The sequence below is a fragment of the Plectropomus leopardus genome, chromosome 8 (genome assembly GCF_026936395.1).
Source record: "Plectropomus leopardus strain MGB_pleo_1.0 chromosome 8, ASM2693639v1, whole genome shotgun sequence".
Lineage (NCBI taxonomy): Eukaryota > Metazoa > Chordata > Actinopteri > Perciformes > Serranidae > Plectropomus > Plectropomus leopardus.
This window is the reverse complement of record NC_142183.1, coordinates 36,003,405-36,022,566: the sequence shown is the minus strand read 5'-3', so window position 1 is coordinate 36,022,566 and position 19,162 is coordinate 36,003,405. Positions and strand designations below refer to the sequence as shown.

General features: G+C 39.7%; 1 protein-coding gene across 3 annotated transcripts in view; it reads left to right on the top strand.

Moving 5' to 3' along the window:
• Window positions 1–19,162, top strand: part of csnk1a1 (casein kinase 1, alpha 1) — a 38,089-nt gene that overhangs the window by 8,934 nt on the left and 9,993 nt on the right. For 2 of the 3 annotated variants that reach the window (XM_042493212.2, XM_042493210.2), the window contains exons 3-7: window positions 3,260–3,386; window positions 3,974–4,072; window positions 11,383–11,466; window positions 18,526–18,665; window positions 18,820–18,898. In XM_042493212.2, the coding sequence (XP_042349146.1) occupies window positions 3,260–3,386; window positions 3,974–4,072; window positions 11,383–11,466; window positions 18,526–18,665; window positions 18,820–18,898 (529 nt within the window). The remainder of the gene's footprint in view (window positions 1–3,259; window positions 3,387–3,973; window positions 4,073–11,382; window positions 11,467–18,525; window positions 18,666–18,819; window positions 18,899–19,162) is intronic. The other variant, XM_042493213.2, reaches the window with a different exon arrangement.

The following is a 19,162-nucleotide window of genomic DNA, read 5'->3' as shown; positions in this document are numbered from 1 at the left end:
AAAAAAGAAAAAAAATGTGTTAAAATGTGTTATAATTGTGGAGAAACATGTGAGAATGATCCCAGTGATCCCAGGAGGAAACCGGGACAGGGCAATTAAAAATGTGAGTCTCCAGGGAAATTGGGTTTGCAAGTATGCCCTCTGCGTTAGGTTCTGCTCAGATGTTAACACTGCAGTCCACTCTGTGTGTGTGGAGCATAGCCCCGCCCTCCTGCAAACACGCAGCAACTCAGAGCAGAGAGAGACGAGAGGCAGCGCACTGACTGACTGTTGTTTATTTCTGCTCTTATATGGTTAGATGTCTCTGTATCAAATAAAAATGTCCAAAGCATATCGTTATCTTAACAAAAATGTTATTTCGACCTCGATCGAGACTATTTTATCCCCCAACCTTTGGGCTGCATGACTGTATTATTTTGATCAATATTGAGAACACAATTATATTTCCTGATTATTCATTGATTTTCAGTGATTGTGCTTTCACATTCAAATAAACATCGATGCTTTCACCTCATGCTGTGCCACAGTACTGCAAATAAACAAGTCTTTCCTCCGAAATAGGACTTAAAATTAAGTTCTTTTTCACCTGAATTCAGCTCATCTCCCAGAAGTAAAATAAAAATCAAGGTGTACCAAAACTTTTAACCTAAAACAGATCAACAGAGCACTGCTTTTACTGTAATCATGTGCTACATTCCTGCTATTTACCAAACCTTGGCTTAAAAATAAATCTTGAAATAATGTTGCTCTTCACCTGAAGTCAGTGCATCTCCTGTTGTTGTTAAAATTTTGCAGCAGTTGTCAAACCGTGAGGCGTTTCATCAATGCCGTTATTCATTTTGTAGGTGAAGCTGGACAAGGATAGGAATTCAGTTTGGCAGCGTTATTTTTTTGTTGCCTGTCCGCTGTCTCAACATTCAGGAAAGTTTTTCACAAGCTGCAGGGTGCATGTATAGCAGCATGACATCTGGAGGCCGGCTCTTAGTTTAGGAAGCTTTGATGCAATATGCAGCAGAGTTTTCCTATGAGCCGATAAGCCTTTTAAATTGTCAATAATGCATTTGATCATGTTAAAGTAATTGTGCAACCCTATCCAGCGCCACAATGTAGTGATGAAATCTGCTATATTTGTTGTGTTTGGGTATTTTGTTGGTACTGCTCTGTAGGATAATATGCTTTGAGGCTTGCTGATTTCCTTTTAGTTTGCCAGCCTCTGAGCTGAGGTATTCCCAAACAGAGCTGAGGCTCTGTAGCAGCTAGCTTCCTGTCTATGAAACAGCTCAGTGAGTGTGATGAGGCGGGGCTGCTGCTCTCACTGATGGGGAGTGGTGTGTGTACACAGATTGTTTTCATAAGACAAAGAAGGTATGACAGCATATCTGACATGGGTAGAGGCATATAAATGACTGTTATTGTTTTTTTTCTTTTCATACTATTAACAGAGACTTGAATCACTGCACACAAACATTGGTATGGCCCTGTTAAAAACAATTTGCATCTGTCCCATCAGACACTGTAGGACAATAGGCATGTTTTGTTCCACACTTGTCACTTTTATATTTCAATAAACAGAGCACTTCATCTCCAATGAATGTCTGGGAGCCAGGGATTCACTAAGGTGACATTAAAGTCAAGTCAAGTCAGTTTTATTTATATAGTTTTATTTATTAGAGATGGTAGAATGAGTGTCATCCCATTTCTGACATTATTCTTCTTAGCCTTCATACATTCATTGTGGGTTTTTTTGTGGCGTAGCGGTTAATGTCACTCTATCTGTGGTGTCACTCTTATATCCAACGTTTTTGCGGGTCCGTGAATGCAGCACAACAGGCAGAGTTGTTTTTATCTCCTTCACAGCTGAATGTCACTCCTGAGGTCGATATTTGATCTGTTGATACGTTCACAGCTGATCAGATCGATAGATGAGAGGAGTTATTTGCAGATTTTTGCAAGTGAAAGACAGATTTAGGCCCAGCAGAATGAACGGTTCAATTTCACTGTTAATTGGCCTGATGTTCTGCTGCGCATCTCTGCCGCTACTGCGCTACAAATAACTCAACTGTGTTTTAATTGGACTCTTAAATAACACTCCAGCTCCACTGAGACTATGGCGGGAAAAATTAGACTATGGTGGACGCCGTAGCCTTTGTAATTAATGGGAAACACTGGTGGGGCTGGAGGGCAGATGATCTGTGTGCACTGTAAAATTACATCGTTGATTGGGAAAAAACAGTGGAATTTGGATTTTATCTTCCTGGGCGGGTCTCAATTTACTTGGGCGGGCCACACAGGAAGAGTATATGTATGGGAAACACCGGACAAGTAATGGTAAATTCTGGACGGCCGCGTTAAAACTGTCTAAACCTCGTCACTGATTGTGGTACAACCAGGAAATGACATTTTGAGGGCACTATTAGTCCTGATGAGGCTAACAAGTTCTCTCTGGTCCCTGTTGACCAGGTTTGTCCACACGTTAAAGTTTCTCAAAACAGCAGCTGGTCCCAGTGACGTCCATTGTCACACTCTGAAAACATACTGATCAGCCATGTGATGTGTTTCACCACATTTTTCCCTCATTTTTCCCTCACTTTTTGCATCTAGCATACCAGTGCTGTGAAAAACATGTATTAGAGCTGCCTGGGAGCTTAATGACCCCTTGCCCGAAACTCACATGCGGAAATGATGCTTATATTAGAGCCCCTTGATGTAAAAGTCCATCCTTTCCAAGAGAGTTGTTATTGATAACGCACTGCTTCCAATGTAACACACTATACACAGTTGTTGAGATACATTTGATACAGTACAGTACAGCCCCACACTCTGACCTCAAAACCGGTGAAGGGTGACCTCTGTAGTTCCACAGCAGCTTGGATTTTAGATGATCTTATCTCAAGAACTCAGCATGTCTTACCGAACAACATAGTGTCGGATGTCATTTTTACTAAAGTAGGTGCTCAGGTTTGTCAACTTACTTTTCCTCCCTTAACACAGATATTGGGCATAGTCAGGGATCTGGAGTTTGGTATTTGTATGACCGAAAAAAAGAGTGACCGTCACCAGCTCCATCAGAATTGAACAACAATTAAGGTGTCTATTTGTGTAGTGACAAACTAAACCTTCTGACAGCAGAGCCACTGTCACAATAAAGCCAACAAAGTGTAAGATCTGTGTTCAATATGTGAAGTTGGTCCAGACAATGGGCTATAATTCAGATCAACCACAGACCCCCCTCCTCATAATATCACTGTTGTTTCCCCAGGTGGTATGGACAAGAGAAGGACTACAATGTCCTAGTCATGGATCTGCTTGGACCCAGTCTTGAGGACCTCTTCAACTTCTGCTCTCGCCGCTTTACCATGAAGACTGTCCTTATGCTGGCAGACCAGGTAGCTAACACTTACACGCATACACCTCGATGCAATCCTCTGAGGCAGAGAAAGTGACGGGGGGACGTAGTTAGATTCAAATAGTTGAGTGGTGCTGCCTTTCAGCAAGAAGATTCTGGTTTCAACATACTGGCTTTTTCTGTGAGTGAGGAGTAAGCACGAACTTCGCTTTGTTTTCCTTTGAGTACTAAGGTACTGTCCCACAGCCTGAAGACATACACGTCAGACCAACAGGCTTATTCAAATCAGATATTATGACTTGTCATAGCAGGAAAGTACAAGTGCAGCTAATTACATTACTGTGAGCTATGTTGGTCAAGATGTCATGGAAGTGTTTTTCTGGGATAACATGCCGAAATGTCTTCTGTGACACAGATCTTATGATGACTTAAAATGGCCTGTATTTGTGAAGCTGAGTGTTGATACATCTATCTGATGTCCCGCCTACATGTCTGGACAGAATAAGATGCCTGTTTACAAGCTGAATTGATGGAACTGCTTTCATTCAAATGTAACAGCGTGTGTAGTGATTGGGCATGATGGTAAATAACTGAAATATTTAACCTTGGTCTTCTTTTCATCTTCAGATGATCAGCAGAATTGAATATGTACACACAAAGAACTTCATCCACAGAGATATCAAACCAGACAACTTTCTTATGGGCATCGGCCGTCACTGTAACAAGGTAAGACCTGTCCAGGTCCTCTACATGCTGTAAGTGTGCATTAGTGAAACTCTGTAGAGCTGTTGGCAGACAGCTGTATGTCATGGTAGCCATGGTAACTTCACAAGACTGACCCCTAGCTGATCTAGAAATTTAGCTTTAGTAATGGTGATATTTCCATATACTAAACTCTCTACCTCTGAAGAACCTTAACATGGCTCTGACTGCTGTTTCAGAAAAACCTTTTAATTGGCACTTGGCTCTGGGCATAATTTAGTAAGCCTGCAAATGTCGTATTTTTATCACTTCAGCAACAATACCTCATTTTAGCACAGCAGCATCCAGTAATAATCAATATTATCCTATGTAGAAAATAATCTAAAAAGGAGAGAAGCCATAACTAGTACAGTTGTGTGTGCTGTATAAGGGCGGTTGAGGAGTTCTAAAAAATGTGAGTGCTACATTTATGGTGCTGTCTGGACGACAGCTCATCTTCATTAAGGCTTTCCTGCCTAGTTTGAATCGAATTTAGCGTAGTTAATAATAGAGCAAAGTAGTTCATTTATTTTGTCCTACTTGTGTAATTTATTTAAAACTAAAACGGCATCATCAAAGTTTTTATTAAGAATTAATAGTTTTCAATATGAAAAAAATATTGTTCCAGAGAGTTTATTACTGTATCAGTAAATCTTGAAGTACAGATGCGTATGGAGTTCTAAGGTTCTATCTTCATTCACAGTGGATATTGACCTCCAAGATGGTAAAACAGGCAGCAGAGTAGATCACTTAAGAGTAGACAAATAAGAAATTCATAAATTTCCACTTAGATCAATAGCTAAGTAATGAAATATATTGATAAAAGAGATAAGTGAATATGAAATGAAAAACATAAATTCCTTCCCCAAATTAATAGTAGAGGTTATTTATTTTATCCTAAGTATCATTTAACTGGCAGCTGATTTTTTTTCTCTGGTGAAGGCTTTTTACTTCAGTGCACTGAGAGAGGTGCAGGACTGAGTCCTTAAACCCGGGAATGAGTCAGCATTCTAGCACTCCTGGTTCCCTCGTCTTGAAGTCTGTGGGTTTTATAAATGGGTTTTTTGGTTAGAAGCCTGAAATTAGGCCTGTGGTTAACACAAGCTGAAGAGACTCTCACGTTTTTGTTTTACAACATAAAATACGTCAGTAGATACTCCTGAATTTTGAAGCTTTTATGTATCTTAAAGAGCCAGTTGCAAGTCATGCGACTAAAGTGTAGTTCGTTTATAGCCTAACATAAGCTTTTGATTGCATTTAGACTTCCAAAATTATCCAAGTGATTTTAATTTGTGAAGATTATCTTGCTTAACAAAATATACAAGTATCATAAACATTTGTTTTCCACAGAGCCTATTTTTTGCCATCATCCAAAATCCTATGGAAAAATCCCTTAGGCTTTTTGACGAGACAACCAGAGCAATGTTAACTTCCATGTCGGCCCACCAAAAAAAGTATCCATGCACCACTCCATTTACTTGAGGAAAACACTTGCTTGTCAATCAACCTCTGAGGGTGGGATCAACAATTATGATTAGTTGCTCTCTTACTGGGCGGAAATGCAGATCAAAGCTATGGAGCCACACCGACAGATGAGTCAGTCAGTCTTGAACAATAACTTTTTTTAAAAATCTGTTTCTAACTTTTCAAGCAAAGATAAATAATGACTCACAACTTAGTTTGCATCTGTAACGGTGTCATTTACAATGTCTGAAATAAAATGAGTGGGGAGGTTTCAAACATCAGGGGCCACATTCACAAAGCATCCTAGTACAAAGCAGCCCAGTTTCTGTGAACCGGATTCCTGCTGAAGAACTGATTCTGCATTGTGACCAGTGATGCTGGATTCCCACACACAGCAAACATTCGAGATTTGTCTTCTTGTGATGTAATTTGTTTGCGTCTGGTCAGAGCTGTGTATTATTAAGTTGCCTGAAATTAAAGTAGAATATTCTGTGCCCGTTATTTTGAGCCCTTGCAGACAGGCAACGTCTGGTTAAGTTACAGCATGGGATGTTAGTTTTACCAACTTTCAAAGAATGCGTCTTCTGCTGCACAGCAGGTGTGCAGCCACAGCCCAACCTCCACTGATGTTTCACTTATTGACGTTGGAATCGACAGCCTTGCAGCAGCCACTCTTTTCCAGCTGACTCTGCAGTGTGGCTCTGTTTGTTTCATGTTCCATTTGTTGACAGGTAGGGTTCAGGCTAATATGAAGGACCTGTTAGAACAGAATTGTTTTGGGGATGGAAAACATCAAAAGATGAAAAGATGGGATCACTTTGTAATTGTATAGCTGAATTTGTTGACATGCTGTAGAGGGAGCCGGCTGTATATAATGAGACAGAAGTATTAGTCCGTCTTAAAGCAAATCAGAGCTTACGGGAGCAACATGAAGTTTAAGCAGAAGTCCCAATGCTTGCTCTGAGTCTTTTCACACTCAGATGCAGAATGTAGATGCAGGTTAGCCATCGGCTGGCTGTTGGCTGGGCTCTTTGCTGTGAGTTCAAGTGACAGTGTTCACAGAAGACCTGAGGTTAGGAATGGGTTTTGTTTAAAATTTCAACAATACTAGCACTGTACCTGATACAGCCTATCAATCTGGACTCTGAACGACAGTTCAGATCATGCTCAGACCATTTCAGAATGAGTTTTACCAGATATATTATCAGCTATACAGTCAGCTAGCTGATGGTTACTTTTAATCATGAACCCATGTTTGTATGATTTACTTAAATCCATGTGGGCTCGAGGCACTTAACATCCCTGACATGGATGAGACTTAGAGGAGCGAGAGAGAGAGACTGTGAGAGAGAGAGAGAGAGAGAGAGAGTGTGTGTGTGTGTGTGTGTGTGTGAGTGTGAGTGTGAGTGTGAGTGTGAGAGTGAGAGAGAGAGAGAGAGGCGCAGAGAGCCCCCACCCCTTGACACACTGGGAGAGGGGTGTCTCCTCTGGATTGGGATTATTGAGAATGCATCCTTGACGAACGTCTAAGTCCTAAATCATATTAGAGTTGGTGAGATAAAAGGAGAAACATAACCTTTATGTAACTTAAATAAATGGGAACTCTGCTCTCGGTGAGTAGATATTAGGAAAATAGACCTAGTGATCCTGAAGCTTAAAAATACAACGGCCTTTGATAATTAGCCCTAGAGCCATTGAATGCCCTGTTTGGGTACCTTAGGAAGTGAGTCAGTGACTACCTGAGGGAGTGCAAGCATTTGATCAGTTAGCTATTGTTTGCACTAGTTTTTTAAGGAAGAAAAGACACACCCTGAATAAGGGTGTTTGTGCTGCTACATGTAGGTTACAACCCAGTTTTAACTTAACGTGTACCAGCAATGTCTTCTTAGTAATTTACAGAGAAATAGCCAACTGATGAATGGCTTTTTAACTTTTGTGCCTTGGACTTTTCTTTTTTTTTTTTTTTTTTTTGAGTTTTTTAAGGACTGTTTGGTGTGTCAGGGCCATGACATGATCGTAATAGTGAGTTTATTTGCCAATTATTCAATCTGCTATATTTACACGTCCATGCCAAATGACAGATTTGTTAAGTGCTTTGCTGTCAGACATGAATTCCAAGTTTTTGAAAGAAGGAATAAACAGAGTTTCAGTGAAACTAGTTTGGCAGCATAAGCAAACACAATTTGCGTTTCACAGTCACATGACAGGTTTGAGCAGTTGCAGGCCGTGGTCTTTGGGGTGGCATCAGCTCTGTCCATGCATATCGTAGGAGCAAAAACATTTAGCTCGTGTGAACATTCTGCCACTGCTAAGTGTAGAGACAGCTCTTGTTTTGGGCAGATTAGAAAAATATGGCTTACTGATAGATTTCAGAGAAGTATGAAATAAACAGAATATTTCTTTGTTCCTCCGTGGATATAAGATACACTAAACCTATTGTTTTCACTTTCACCATTATTTTTATTGTGTTTATTTCTTCCATTCTTTGCGCAAAATGGGAATAGCAGACTTTAAAATGAATGTTCATGGTAAAGTTAACTGAAATAAAAAATATTAGTGTTTTATGTATAAAGAACAATTGTGCAGTAATATCTTAATGGCCCTGGTAAGTGCTAGTGCTGATATTGATGTGCTCAGGGCAACATGAAGCCTTTCAGTACCTCGTTGCCTCTCAACTGTAAAATGGTTTAATATTTTATACTCAGCATGCACTTGCTCATGTGTTACAGTTAGGGCTGGGTGATATGACTTATATACATATAATAATTATTTTTAGGTGATGTCTCAAATAACTATTTCTGTTTGATAATTTCTCTAAAACAACATAACTGTTAAATTTAACCCTTTATGGGGAAATATTATACCAGCGTGATAATTCTAGTAAACATATCTGAATATAGAGGGAATGCAGCTTGTATATTACAGTTACGACAGCTTTAATTTTGAAATTTCACATCAGACTATCCTGATAATGTCCTGATAGTGGCACCCCAGGGTGGCATACAGTCATTTAAAAGTGAAATTAGTCTGTGGAGATGCATACTTAATTGTTAGCTTTGTTAACTCTTTACGTAATAAAAACTAACTTACTGGAATGACTTTGAAATTGCCTTTCAATGTAAACTACAATGTTGCTTTTATTTTGAAGTCAGTTCTCACATGCTCTTGCCATAATGCTTATTATATACACATTCTGCAAACAATGTGGGGGTCAGTTCAGTTTTTTTTCCTTTCTTTGGCTTCATTGCAGTGTTCTGTATTAGGTGCTAGGCTTGGGCGATATCTTATTTTTTCAAATACCTTCCTGAAATTTTGCAGGGATCTACTCCTCCGACCAGCAACTTGGCTACTTTCCGCCAACTCTCTTGGCATTCTCAGTTTCATTAATAAACAATACGCTCATAAAATGTCATGGTACAATTCTTACACCATTTCCTTATGAAATGCGGCTGTACACCTTCTGATTCAAGTTTTTCTCTGTTACTTAAGACTATCTTAATTGTCTCGTTAACTAAAGACAAATGAAGTAAAACATCCTTGTGACAGCCGCTCCACTATGAGGTTAATAGAAGGACGAGTCTTTGTTTGACTGTTTTGAAAATCTTATCTGGATTTCTAACCTCCCTGATATACTTCAACACCATAAAAATTCACTATTGGGTAGTGTTTTAAGTAATGGAGTAGATTTGTGGTACTGCTGCCTTTAGCAGCAATCGTTTTGTGGCACATTTTGCAGACGATAGTAGTGGAACCATCTCCAGATGACAGACCCGCTCTGGGATCTTCATCCATTTTTGAATTGACGTGAGCTGAAGACTGGGCGTCGTGGATGTACTTGGCGTGTGTGTGTGCGTGTGTGCGTGTGTGCGTGTGTGCGTGCGTGCGTGCGTGCGTGTGTGTGAGAGAGAGAGAGAGAGCGGCAGTCTCCTGCATGTGAACACAGCCTGCTTTTAAGGCATAAATTAAATTCTAAACCGTGTGAGTAATATCTTTATTATATGGTCATCTGCCATATTGCAATTCAAAAGATACTTAAATATATATTGGATATATCCGATACATTGCCCACCCTTAGTTGATGCCCTTGATTTGTAATGAGCACACTGCTGTGTATTCCTCCCAATCTTTGCAGGGCTGACAGGCAGCAAACAAGGTGTGAGTTTTTCTACACCCTTACTTTTAAAAAGTGTTGTTGGGTGGCCCATGCAATCGCACATACGGTCTCTGCTCCTGGTTTTTACACCTCATAACATACTTTGGTTGTATCAAAAGTATCTCTGTCTCAGGTTGTTCTAGGGCTAGTCTGATGAGCCAGATCTGTCTCCACAGCACTGTGTCAGTGCTACAGAAAGGTCTGGAAGCACTTTTTTGTCATTCTTTTGTAGGGGGAAAACACTCAGGGTTGTTTGTATTTCTCTAAACCTATCACAATCATCTTGTGTTGCGTTAAGCCCTGGTTTCAGCACCTTTGCCCTTGCAAAATGGTAGCATGCAGCTAGTAGAAGGGGAGGAAAATGAAGGCTGACCTAGTTGGCCAATGGTAGACTCGTAGCACAGTCTACATACTGTTAGTCAGGTAATTTAGGACTGAGTACGGCTTGGGTCTTACATGCTTGCGTTGTAGAGCACAGTTATGTTGCAGATTTAAGGGGGGGTCTGTTTTACTTTGTAAAACTGTAAGTTAACAGTGTAGCTTTGTAAACACTGTGCTGGGATCATGCCTAAAAATAATGCAAGGACCTACATTTTATTTGGTTTGGCAAGAAAAGTAATAACACAGCACAAGCTTGTCTTAATACTTTGTCCTGAAGTTTGGACTGTTGTTGTTTGGGGACCATGTGTCTACAGCTTATGGTGTAACTTGTGTAACTACATTAGTGCTTGTAGTAGTAATTTGTGCTCCAGTACAGAGCATGTGTGTACACTGCTGATTTGTTGGTTTATGAAATGCTAACGGGCTCAGCAGTAAAGCAGCACAGTATCCCAGCTGAGCATGTCCTTGGAGCTTTGGTCCGATACAGTGTCAGATAAGAGATAACATTTTCAGTTGGTAAGTCTACAATACATCAGAAGATATTATTAGGGATTATCGGGATACAGGTGGTGCTTGTTTTGGACAGTCAGTGACATAATTTACAGATGGCGTATTACCCGTTTTTCATCAATACTAACTCACTTCTAATACAGTTTAGACTCCTTATGTCTGTGTAGACGCACATGATTGTAACTCTCCTTTGTTAGTGGTGGCCTGTGAACAACATGGTTAAGATAACATCAACTTCACCCTCCAGGGGTCTGTTCGAACTTTCCGTGTTAGCGGATGTATACGAACGATTTGTTTTGCTGGTGGAGGATGGACAACCATGGGCTCTTTACCACCCACTTCCAAAATCCCCCCTCTTCCCCAGGTCTTTTCTGAGCCATGGTGTTGCCTGTCTGCACTGGCCTTTGTCACGGTCAGACTCGATATTAAGGTTTCAACATGTCCTCGTTTCCAGAGACACTTTTGGCTTGTTGTACAGGGTTGATCTTCCTACGGTTGTCCTGACAGAAGCAAATCACAGTCATGTGGTTTCTTCTAGACTGATGGCCAGAATGATCATGTCTGTACCACAAAGAATGAAAGTGAATATTAATCGCCTGTGTAGGTTCAGCGTTGGCTGTACAGAAGGATGTGCCTATCCTAGCTGTACAGGACACTGTTAGTCGTATCAAAGGGAGAAAACCATGTGGGTGCAACCAGAAGTGCCTGTTGTACTCATGCTAACTGTGACTGAAGGTGGATAGAGGCTGTGTGATTTTGACCCCTGCCCCTCTACTGTCTGCCCTAGTGTTTAGACTCGTCAGTGGGGAAGAGGAAAAGAAGCTTGGCTGTTAGCTCTTCTCAGGACCCATCTTTCTCAGGATTAAACCAGGTGTGACCTTTACCACAACACCAGCTGCCTCACAACAGCAGTTGTCGCTTTGCAATCATATCTAACTACACCTGTTTAAAGTCAATCAGACCACCAGCACCCATCTCGCACTCATACTACCCAATGTATGTGCTCCTCCACCCAGTGCGCACTTCAGTACAGGGGGAGAGGAGAGCAAATTTTCCATCAGCATTGCCTAGGAAGTAGCTGCTGTCCCTGTCTGTTGTAATGAGGGGTCCCAGTCCCTCTAATGGTGGCTCCAGTGGCTTCTTACCTACATTAGAAGCCAGTTCCTGTCTCTTGAATGTGATGTTTGGCCTGATAGTAGTGAAAGCATTTCTCTAAGTGGAAGCAATGGTTCACTCTGTATTCATTCATATTAAACCATAATCAGACCTGATGTCAGAGCTAAGGCAGCATTCAACTCGACTGAACCTGATTCTTTTGTTATTGGAAAGCAGGCTAGCTGACTAAGACCATGCAGGGCTCCTAAATTGAATTTCTCCCAGACTAATCAAGGAATGCTTTTTTTCTTTCCCAGAAATAAAGTTTAACTAACAATCCTACTTTAAAATACAAACTCAGTATGCATCTCATCAAAAAGAAAGAATAGAAAAGCTCTTTCATTATGAGAATGTTTTTAGACAACTTACAGATAATTAAGAAGAATAATGATAGTTTCAGTACCAAAGAATAATTTTAGATTGTGTGCAGAATGTATATAGTTAAAATCTATTTGCAGGTCTCCTTTTATGAAATCCCAGCTGAGCTGCATGTTAGAACAGGAAAAAAATCAATTAAATGTTTGCTAATAGTACATAAAGCAAACAAACATGAACATTACAACAAATCTTTGTAAAAGGCCGAGAGAGCCTGCCATGGCTGTCTTAGATGTGCATGGCTCATACTCTGATATCTAGTGGCAGCATATTTCACAGTGTAATGCTACACACCAGAAAGCAAGTAGCAAGCATCTGTATTCTTGTGGGAAACATTGAGAAGGTCTGAACAATGGTGCTGGAAGGCAGAATTTAAAATCAAATAAAATATTATTATTACGAGATTGCTAGGTTGTTTAAAGCTATACAAGCAATTAAAAAATAATCAGGTCAGCAATGATAATTAAACAAACACAGTTCTTTATGTAAAACGTGTCCAGCTTATGTTTATCAGTCTTTAAATGGAAATTATCTTTAAGAGGATGAAATGGTCATGTAACTTACTGTGATACAAAGAGATGCTGCTTCATCAAAGTTTGAGTAAACGGTCACTCTCCCATCTAAAATAAAGGGCTTGAGATTTCATGTGTAATGGACTGCCAGTCTACCTAAATCAAGGCACCATTTGAACTGTTGATCTACTTGATGTGAAAATGCTCAGATATGCATGATTTAAGGATGGTTACTGATAACCATCGGAATGTTTAAGGACTTTATTCTTTAAAAAAACCCAAAATGTCTTTGAGCAGCTCAGCTGTAGTTGATGTGCAGTCTAATTTTCAATGGGTGCCGTAATGTGACTGACATTCATTGAGCATCAGCCCCACAGGGCTTTAAGCATGCAATTTGTAAAAAGTAAGCACCATGTTTTTTAAATTTTAGATATATGTGTGACAGACTTAACATCATTTCCTTCCTCAAGTTTCCTTAGACTATTCTCAGGCCAATATAAATATCACATGCTTTACCAGGAATTAGCCTCTCACATTGGCTGCTTTTGCTTCTGCTGTCCAAACACGGGCTAATTATCACTGAGTTCTTTTTTTATTGTATTTGTTTTAATCTGTAAAGTGATACCCGGATTTTCTGTTTTTAAATTTGTTTTTGTTTAAATTTCATTGGTTTGTGACATTATGAGTTGGCGAAATTGTGCAAATTAAAATACCCACGGACAGAACTGTAAATACATCTTGGCAAGACCTATGCTACATAAACTATAAAGCTGAACTGCCTTCAGGTCTACTACATTAAAATGCAGATAACGAAACATTACTCTGAAGCAGCTTGCATAATAAGTAATGAGTAATTTGACAACTGTAAAAGATAACGGACTACCATTATGATGATGTGCTTCAGGAAGGAGCTGCACCTGAAATCTGATAAATCCATGTAAGCTGCTTTTCCAGATTGTCTGGTGTGGTCACATTTGGTTGTAGAGCATTATAGTGTGCATGGACGAGGAGTTACCATATACTGTGCAAAGTGGCAGTATAATGTTGTCTTAGTTTCCATATATCCATGTTGTGGTAGCTTCAATGTGTTGAAGGCTTTTTAAACAGAGTTTCTCTATAATAAAGTGTAGAGTTTGAGAAGGTTTTTTAACTTCTGTTTCACTTCTGGTTGTATTCCCTTTGATAGTACCTGTCCGGCTTGTAAAACAATTGTTGTCATTAAGTTGGATTTTACTGCTGTCTGCTTAGTGTAGGATGTCACATCAATATATAGGCCACTGCCTGCTTTAAAAAAGCAGTAAAATGGCAATAAAAGCCGTGGAGGCAGGTTTGTATGAAAACACTTTGATATTGCACACGATCATCAGTTCTGCTACATTAGCTAGCATCATGGCACATTCTGTTTAAGTTAGGGCTCTTGTATGACAGATATTGATTATTGCAAGTTCTGAGCTTCATATGGGTTGAATTCAGGTTAAAGGTGATAAATATTATCAGTAACTGCACTAGGGCTGTGCCTGATTCAGAATTATGCCAGTTGAATCAGGTTCCACAATTCAATATGAATGTTCAACGGGACCTTCAGTGTGACAGCAGCATTCATGTTATGTCATAAACAAGCTACCAATTGTGCAACATGTTTTGCAGACACTAGGTATTCACCCCAAAAAAAATAAACAAAACAGTTCTTGCATCTCGACTGAGGGGTCTCTGACTGATGATTTGAATGTCTGACTGTCTGATTTTCAGGGGGCAGCCCTAAACTGCACCAGTAGTAGAGATCATGTAGAACCTACATTGACCAAGGGCTGCGTTTTTTTAATATCATCCGTCTAAACGGCATGAAACTTGGAGGGTGGTGTTTGGCATTCATTTTGAAATGAGATCAAACTGCCAGACTTGCACTACAGAGGTGTGATCTCTGGACTTTATTCCAGCAGAAACACATTGCTTTTCACAGCCAGGCTCTAGCTAGGGGTTATGTGAGAACAGAATTTGTCTTAAAGGGGACCTTTTATGTTCATTGTCAGGTTTTTTTTTTTACTTGAATTTAAACCATTTTGACTTTTTTTAACACCTGTATACACCAGCAGTCTGACAAGGCTCCAGTTAGCGCCTGTCCCTAAGGTCCCATGTGAAAGGTTTAGGGGGATCTACTGGAAATGGTAAACAATGTTCATTATCACTTTAAACTAAGAGATGTGTTTTCTTTACCTAACAATGAGTTGTTTACATTGGCATCTGCATTTACTTGTTTTCGTGCTGTCGGTCCTATCTTTCCCACTAGATGTCACTAGATTCCACACACTTGACCTTTAAAACACCATTCTACAAAACCTAGTCTGCTCGATTTAGGAAGCATGCAGATCATTAGTGGACAAAATACACCAGGAAGGCAGAACCCTCAGCTTGTCATTTTGCCAATACATAGGCTAGTTGTCTAGATATTGAGATCAGCAGTTAGCACACAAACAGTGAGATTTGGGTAGGTGTAGTGTATCTTTTTGGTCTGTTCGTTCATGAAATGTTCCACTTGTGCATGACCACTGAGTATACCCTGGATGTTAACTGTGCTTAAGCATACAAGCCATTAAAGGTGCTAAATTGAAGTTTCAAAAAATTTGCTCTCTGGAGACATTGGTGGCCATTAAGTGAAGTGCAGTCTGCAGTCTGAGGCATGCCCTGGAGTGAGTGCTTACCAGCTGAGAGAGAGAGAGTGAGAAATAACAAGATACAGACTTGATTGGCCTATCATTAAGTCATGTAAATATTAGTTGTTTGATGATTTCATAAAGCTATTGTAATAAAAGCAAATGTTAATATAACAATAATAATAATTAAAAAAAAAATCTGAGTAAGATAATGTGAAAAATGGAATGTTAATTATGTTAAATTAGAGCATGCTGGAAAAAATGACACAAAATGTGAATTAAGAGCTATGACTTTGTCCCTAGTCTTGTATGAAGATACGGCCCAAGCAGCATCAAATTTATGAAAGATGCCAGTTAATGTCAGTTTCACTTATCCAAATCCTCTCTGCTTCACCAGCAAATTACGGCTTGATCCACCAACTGAACCTGACCGAACCCACAAACCTCAAATTTTATGCTTTTTAGTAGCACACTTGTCAGTAATGAGGACAGAGACACGAACAGAGCAACAGTGATCAAATGAAATCCACTGATAAAAGGCCAGTGTTTGGGTCAACCTCTAGCTCCCCATACGGCTGAGACTTCTGCAGCGGCCTGGTGCTGCATGTCATTCCCCCTTCTCTCTCCCACCTCTCCTGTCAGTCTCAAACTGTCCTAACGATAAAGGGAAAATGCCCCAAAAATTTTTTTAAAAAGGCCGGTGTTTGGCAAGTTGGGAGTGAGAACAGGCTGCACAGACACCGTGCGTGTGAGTGTAAGTGTGAGAAAGAGGGAGGGAAGGAGAAGTTGGAAGTGAAACTACGTCACCAGTGTTTGTCACTTTGTGACAACTCACTTTGACACTTTTTGCCATTTGATATTTTCTTTGTAAATTTGCCCAACTCAGGTCATTACTGGTGACTCAGGTCACTACTGGTAATAATAAGCCGACAGATGCACATCAGTAGTTGGTCACGGGTTCGGGTCTCTGCCAGGACTGCAGTGGGGATGCAGTCTTTATTAGCTAGGTGAACAGACCGAGGTTTGCACTTCAGCGTAACATTGGGTGGATTTCTGCAGAAAATGTGGCCCGCTCCCCTCACATACAAATCGGACATTTGGCTATTAAAGGAAATTGAAAAAGTCACGGAATGTCTTTATTGTCATGTTGCGCTATAACCTACGTGTAGACCCATTGGCATATAAAACATTCAAATTCTGGAGAATCTTCCATATAGCACCTTTAAGAATTACAGATGGCATCTGTCATTTTGATGGAAAAACTGCAACACTAGGCTGGCTTTCATTAACCCTTAAATTGCGCAAACTGAAATTGCGAATACAAAGTACGCCTAATGGAAACACGTCAAGTTCGGAAAAAAAACTCGATAGTTGTAAAAAGGCGTATTTCACAAAACTGCAATGGAAACACTTTTATAGTTTATATGATATGTAACATGCAGTGGTAGTAATGGGACTTTATGGATACCAACCGCCATTAAAGTCAAATAAGAAGAAAAAGTAAAACAAAGTCACATGACATTCTACAAAATATAACTCGGTATTAACTCATATACAAGACAAAGAAATTACGGCAATATTAAATTGGCTTTATTGATTGGCTTTTATTGGCAGCAATAGAAATAAACCTGCCAATGTTTTGAACATCCATCGCCATGGTTACTGGAATCACAAGAGGAAAGTCGCTTAATATCACAAGAGAAGTCGCACAATATCACTTAATGGAAATGTAGTCATCTCGCTGTAGTCTCTCCTGTGTTTTATCGAAATTTTGAAAATATCGCTTAAATTTTGTGCAAATCTGCAATGGAAACTCGGCTACTGCTACCCACAGAACATGAGCTCTCAGAATTAGAGTGAAAGTTAACATCAGGGGGTCCAACAAAAAGACAAAGTGGAGAGTAGCTGTTTAACACGTCGATATATGATAGGAAATTGAAACCAGGCTGTGTGTTGAGTTGTGTGAGACGTGGAGCAACCTCACAATCAGTCAATATAGAATGGATCAGCACAGTGCTAACTGTATCCAACTGATGAATATTTTATATGCAGAAATCACATGTTAAAGTTAGCCTCTGCAGTAAATATGTTCCTTCAGCGATCCAAGGGATACTTCACCAATTTTCAGCCAGCTTTGTATCTTAGCAGTGTGGATAGTATGTGTAAAAAAGCTGTGGTAAACTTCCCCTCATCTTACCAGTGTTTAGATCTCTCCTCCCATCCAAACTCTACTTGATTACAAATTCTGCTTTAATCAGCGGAGTTTCGCTAGCTCTCAAGCTGTTGCTCGAACTACTTGCACATTATTCTACTGCCACGCACACCGCCACCAGCCCCCTCTTCCTCAAACTCAGACCAAACGCCGATTAAAGCATAAAACAATGCAGCACCAATCAAACATAAACCAAGATTCTGATTCTGTTTTGCTGTTTCTTTCCAATAATCTTTGCAGTAACATGTTTTTTCAATTGTCATTAGTTGACCGTCATTTCATCCAATGGACAGCCTAGTTTTGATAAGAACATCTTTCCAGCAGTGAAATATTCTTTTAACCCTTTGAAATCTGATTAAATGGTTTTGATATCTCACAAAAACACAGCGAAAAGGCAATGGGCAACCCAGCTAGACATGGCCCAAAAGTTAGTACATTAGCAGAGTAATAATGGAAACAAACGCATGTGATATTACAATAATGATAGGTGTAAAATTACTAAATGCACTCTATGATAGTATGTGATTTTATGTGCATATATTGATAAAAGTTCCATAGTGGTAATGGAATAATTACATGAACTTCAATGTGTATTCCTTTTTTTTTTTTTTAAATACCTTAAAGGGTTCTTTAATGATTTAAAGTCAGGGTGCATATTGTGCAAGGGGAGGATAAAGCCTGTCTGATGCAGCTTTCACAGAACACATTTGGAAGTGGACCATTTGTGCCATGGTGTGAGACTACTGTTACCACATTAACACTGTAAGAAGTGACTTGATTTTTTTATGGGCGAGTTGTTGATATGACACTTCTCTCTTGTGCTTTTTGGTGTTGTCAGCATCTTCAATCAATGTAATAATGTTTTGAATTACCATGTTTACAGCAGGACTCAGTTAATTGTCTGTTTTAAAGTGATGAAACTGTAATTTTTTGCATCCTAATTTCAGATTAAACTTTTGATTGATCATTGCTCTGTGGGGCGTCACTGACCGATAACCACAATGTGTTCTCTCCCTTTCTGTCAGTTGTTCCTTATTGACTTTGGTTTGGCGAAGAAGTACCGAGACAACCGAACACGACAGCACATCCCCTACAGAGAAGACAAGAATCTGACTGGCACAGCACGCTATGCCTCCATCAATGCACACCTGGGCATTGAACAGAGGTCTGTGCACACATCTAATATTTGATTCTCCAAAAGAAACTTTCAAAGAAAATCATTTTCCTGTTTCCCTTTATTTCCAAGACAATTGTTGTAGAAATCAAGCCAATGGTAACCTGCCTCTGTTCTCAATAAATAACATTACTGTTGTCTGCAGTCGCCGTGATGACATGGAGTCACTAGGCTACGTGCTGATGTACTTCAACAGAACCAGTCTGCCGTGGCAGGGACTAAAGGTACCCCAACTGGGTTTTGTCTTTTTCTATGTTGCTTTTTAGCTTAAGCTTAATTTATTTTTCTTCATTTTATTTGACACTTAAACCCTCTTTAAATATGTGTTTGCAGTATGTGTTTTATACTGCTCATGATGCTGTTTTTTTAAACAGTCAAAGGGGCTATGGATGCACTGATTATGAAAGAAAATCTGGGCCGATACTCATCTATGAAATAATTTGGCTGAGACTGATGTTTTTATGTTGTTTATATCCTCTTTGTTGTCA